The sequence below is a fragment of the Palaemon carinicauda genome, chromosome 17 (genome assembly GCF_036898095.1).
Source record: "Palaemon carinicauda isolate YSFRI2023 chromosome 17, ASM3689809v2, whole genome shotgun sequence".
NCBI classification, from domain to species: Eukaryota; Metazoa; Arthropoda; class Malacostraca; order Decapoda; family Palaemonidae; genus Palaemon; species Palaemon carinicauda.
Window position 1 is genome coordinate 9,327,678 of NC_090741.1, and position 5,166 is coordinate 9,332,843.

General features: G+C 38.5%; 1 protein-coding gene across 1 annotated transcript; it reads right to left on the bottom strand.

Annotated features, from left to right (window-relative positions):
* Positions 1–1,343: 1,343 nt before the first annotated feature.
* LOC137656207 (uncharacterized) lies at positions 1,344–4,650 on the bottom strand. The gene is made up of 5 exons (XM_068390377.1): positions 4,608–4,650; positions 3,768–3,819; positions 2,502–3,369; positions 2,061–2,309; positions 1,344–1,505 (listed from the first exon to the last, which is right to left on the bottom strand). The coding sequence occupies exons 1-5, from the start codon at positions 4,648–4,650 to the stop codon at positions 1,344–1,346; spliced, it is 1,374 nt and encodes a 457-aa protein (XP_068246478.1).
* Between the last annotated feature and the right edge of the window lie 516 nt (positions 4,651–5,166).

A 5,166-nucleotide genomic window follows, 5' to 3' on the forward strand; every position in this document is an offset into this window, starting at 1 on the left:
TATTTTCTATTCCTTCTCGCAAATTCCCTTGTGAACTTATTCGACTTGTATTATTTTTTTCATGATAAAACAATATATCTGGTAGAAATTTGAAAGTTTATAACTTTATTTTACCTATATAATTATGTATAATATAAAACCTGTCCATAGACGGACTTTAACTTTTTTTGCAAGGGAGAAGGGCGAATTGTAATTATTTTCAGTTAAAACTGGTTTTATATTCACATATAAGAAACATAATCGATGAAAAAATAAAACATATAACAACATACATACACATACACACTAACGATATCACATCTTAATATATTGTGTAGGAAGAGAAATAAAACCTGTGGCAAATCTATAATCGTACCTCAGGACGGCGGTTGCCTTGTGTAAATTATGACAACAATACCAAATGTTTTTGATTTGAATATCTGCAAGTGTTTGTTTACAAAGTATAATTTTATTATAAGTAACTGGGTGGTTGTTTACCTAAAAGATATATTTAAGGAGAGAGAGAGAGAGAGAGAGAGAGAGAGAGAGAGAGAGAGAGAGAGAGAGAGAGAGAGAGAGAGAGAGAGAGAATAATCTTTTCAAGAAATATTTTATATAGCCTGTATTCATTACCCATATCCACAATAGGAATTTTCTATATCTTTTGTATATATATATATATATATATATATATATATATATATATATATATATATATATATATATATATATATATATATATATATATATATATGTATGTAATTTGGACAACGATCAGATTACACAAGTCAATGAAAACCACTTTTACCACTTTTCTTTATTCGGTGGTCTACAAAGAAGAAAAAAACACAAAATAAATTACAAATAACTGCACAAAGTAATGACAAAATACGAACTGCTTATGGTATAACAAAAATAAAGACCAAATATTTAAATGCAAAGAATAAAATAGATACAACAAAATACAACTTAATAGTGACTAATACAGTAAATATTAATATCACTCACAAAGTCCACCCGACTATATGTAAAAAGTTATCCAAATTTAAAACAAGAGCTTATTCACTTATGGTCTGTTAGTCAGACCTTGCTGCTAAAGACTAAACGTTAAAATATAAACAGCCTGGAAGCAACCACTAGAAAATAGACAGTAAACATATTAATGCTCGTTTAAGGGTAAACATTATTTAGATACACCCAAATCTTTAGAGTAATAAATACTTAAACAGCACAAACAACCGTTTGAAAGTCCGCTACACTCCCGCCTAGTGGAGAATGCAATGAACCACAATAATTTAAAGGACTTTCAAACATATACATATATAGAGATACCAAATCCGTTTGGTAAATGAAATTCTGCTCATTTAATTTTGAACATCTTTATCTGCCTTAGCTTGGAATCCATGTTGAAGCTCTTGTACCGTAGCAATTAGGCAGAGTTCAAACAAGTCCATCTTTTCCGGGATGAATCCTCTCAACAAGACCGCGCCTCCACAGTCCCATAGGAGCGACACCTCCCTATTGGCCTGGTTCCAGAAGAAGAACCAAATCACCAACTTGAAGATTCTGTTTGGGATGAAACCATTTCGATCTTTGTACTAGCTGAGGAGGCATATAACGAATCCAAGTCTCCCAAAATATCTGAATTCTCTGTTGAGCTACCACTACCATGCTTCTCAAGTTCACTTTGTTACCGGTGTATGGTTGTAGAACTGAAGGTTGCCCGTGAGGAAACAGTAAGTCATTGCCGGTTATAGTTGGGGACTCAAGAGGATCTGGTCCGTTTGGGAAAAGTGGTCATGAATTAACAAGGTATGTCACCTCTGACAGTATTGTTGGCCATTCCAAAGCACTGAATTTCTTGTGGTGATAATCTGTTACTGCATCTAAACCTCTTCTACAGCTTCTAATCAATGATTCAACAACACCATTCATATGAGAAGCGTGAGGTGTGTTGAATTACCACTCAAATTTTGTCCCAGCAATTGCAAACTTGTCCTTTATTATGCTCTCGTTCCAAGAATTTATCCACTTTTGCAATTTCTCTTGAGCCCTGTGAAATTGCGTCCTCTGTCACTTACTGCCAAAACTGGATGGATTCCATGATTACAAGTAAATCTTCTCCAAGCACAGAGAAAAGCATCTGAAGACAATGAGTCGACCAGTTCAAGAGATATGACACGAGTGACGGTGCAAGTTATGATCATTATACTTCCTTCAGTGCTTGCATTACGAGTTAACTTTATTTTGATAGGGCCAAAGAAATCTAATGCAACTCTGCTAAAGGTGGGGATATAGGGTTCACCTCTGAAACTTGGCAGTTCCTCCATCTGTTGGCCCAACAATAGGCGAGTCTGTTTCTGCAGAAATAACACTTGAAAGCAATGTCCTTAAATAATCTTGCTCCTCCAATAATGTAAGCTCCACGCTTAAAAGCTAAAGCAATTGCGACTATATCCTTGATGACCTGTACATCGATGAATCATCTGAGTGAATGCTTCAGCCAGGGAAGAATTCCTCACCAATAAAACTGGATGCCTCTGCTCGTAGGGTAAATGGAGCTTATGTAGTCTGCCTCCAATTCTTAAAATGCCCTTTTCATCCAACTTTGGGTCAAGCTTTTTAATCTGTTTATGATTAACTTCATATTCATTATTTAAAGACTTCTGGCTTGCATAAAATAAAGCCAGTTCTGCTTCTTGTATTTCTTTAGGTTCTAGATGACTTTGATAGTTTTCTGGGTCTTGTTGTAATAGCAAACGGCGGCAGTAAGTAGTTATTCGTACAAGTCTATTCCAGTTCGAAGAGGGTTCTGTAAATCTTTCCTCAAAACTCTCATCAGCCAAAATTCCAATAAATTGGATCCTTTTAAGAGATTCTGGTGTGTACTCTTTAACAATACAAAGCTTCTTTTCAAAATCATATGTCGGTTCCCCAAAATCACAATCTTGAGAACTGTTCAGAAGAAAATCAGGACCATTGATCCACCCTTGTAGTTCACTTGGCTTTATTGGCTTGGTTAATGCATCGGCAGGATTCAATTGTGAAGGAACATAGCAAAATTCTTTTGAAAATCCTGGCAAAGCATCCTGAATCTCCTGAACTCTAGCTGACACAAATGTTTTAAAGGTTCTGGCAGGAGAGCGAACCCAGGCCAACACTACTTCTGAATCGGTCCAAAATTTCATGGTACTAACCCTGCCAACCACTTGCAAAACAAGCAAGGCAAGTCTAGCCATAACCACAGCAGCAGTAAGCTCAAGACGTGGAATAGAACGCTGTTTCAACGGAGCCACTAAAGACTTTGCGATGACGAATTTCAGTTCTACTCCATGAGAAGTATTCCATTTCAGCCAGATCACAGAACCTAGGGCAGATTCACTGGCATCACTAAATCCATGAATTTAATGGTCTCCAAGAGAATCTTCTGGCTTTATCATCCGATCTAGTTTAAATCCAATTAGTTGATTCATTTTATGAACATGTCCCTTCCACATCTTGATTTGTTCTTCACTCAATTCATCATCCCAACCAACTCCACTAGCCCATAAATCCTGAAGACGAATCTTGTATCTAAGAGTGTTAGCTGTGTACAGTATAGTGTACTTACGAACCTTTTGTAATAAAGTGAAAAAAAAAAACCCTTGTTCCAATGTCTCATTATCCATCAACATGGGACATATTGGTGTCAGGTGTAAAAATACTTCTGTTTGTGTATGCTGTGAGCGAAGTTGTTCTTTAAGCCGGTAACATAAAGGTCCAAAATGCCTATATACGCGAGAACTAACATAGCAGACACTGCTACTGCGGGAGATGAAAATGGAGGAGCAGTGTATAGCTCTGCCGATGAAGAATATATACAGGAAATTAGAACACAAGAATTGGAAAATATGTTAGATAACTTAGAACATTAATGAATTGATTCTTGGTGGAACGTGAAGAGGAGCGGCGCGCAACCACAGCATATCCGACGTACATGGATGAAGTCTAAATTCACACAAGTGTAAGTACAATGGCACAGCTGAGTGAAGATACGCAAATTGTAGTTCGAAAGTTGCCAGAACTCCAGGCAAGTGTTAGACCTTTTGATGATCAACAGCCTAAAAAAGGATTTCAATCGATGGAAGTATTTTGAAAGACTTCAAAGGTACCATATATGGGTGGTCAGAAAGAGAAAAGGCTATTCAAGTAATTAGATTGCTGAAAGATGCTCCTGCAGTGGAGGTAATGTGTTGGCCGCAAGACAGTTTAAGGAGTGATACTGAAATAATACGATGTTCAATGCCTTGACTGATGCGAGAAAGGGGGACCTAAAAGAAAAATACAAAACGAAAACTCGGGAAGATGAATCAGTTCTTAGTTTTGCCACTCGCATTTTTTGCGATTGCGATTCGTTTGCTACCGGTGATAAGAAAACAATTGCCCGTAAACCTATTCACATATTAGTAAACCTGTATTTATGTGGTTATTTGTTTGATGATAATTGCTCGTTAGCAGACGTAGTGAGCACGATGCAAAACATTCTAGACAGTTTGCCAGAAGAAAAAATGACTGGGAACAACTGGCTCGATTCAGGGAAGTTGGCAGCCATGATAGGCACTCGTAAACCCCCAAAGTGGGACGAGCACCCAAGGATCCCCCCGCTGATACACCTGTCAGTCCACCGGTCATCTATCTCTAGAGTGCCCAGCAAAAAATACCAATGGTGGGAGGGCTCTGGGACATGCACACCTTCCTCCACCAAACATTCAAGGAAAAGGAAACAAAGGAAGGTGGAGATGAGGGAGTTTGATGAGCCCCCCCCCCCACCCCTCCCCACATGAAATCACAAGCAGCAGCCCGGGCAGTGCCCTCAACGACGACGGACTTAGAGCTGGCAATGGGGAGCAGCGGTGTTGCAGCCGAGGTCATTGGCCCGTGCCCCAGATATCGTAATGGCCATCTGGGAGTGTTATCTGTTAGGATTTACCTGCCAGATAAATCCATTTGAGCGCTGATCGACACAGGAGCCAGCGTCTCACTGATTGAAAAAAGATTCTCCTCAAACCCACTACAGTAAGCGGCATCCCTCGTCCTTGACACGCCAGGAGGAAATAGAATATATATAAACCATACAACGATCGTCAACTTTAAGGTGGGCTATGTGAAGTTTACACATTTTTTTTTGTCTTACCCACCTTGGGAATT

Excerpts from the sequence above, each read along its gene's own strand:
- LOC137656207 (XM_068390377.1), bottom strand. The coding sequence starts at position 4,650 with ATGACCGGTGGACTGACAGGTGTATCAGCGGGGGGATCCTTGG. Across the intron at positions 3,370-3,767 it reads GCAGTAGCAGTGTCTGCTAT|TGATGCCAGTGAATCTGCCC; the intron begins GTTAGTTCTCGC and ends TCATGGATTTAG. Across the intron at positions 2,310-2,501 it reads AGAGGCATCCAGTTTTATTG|ATGGAGGAACTGCCAAGTTT; the intron begins GTGAGGAATTCT and ends TTGGGCCAACAG.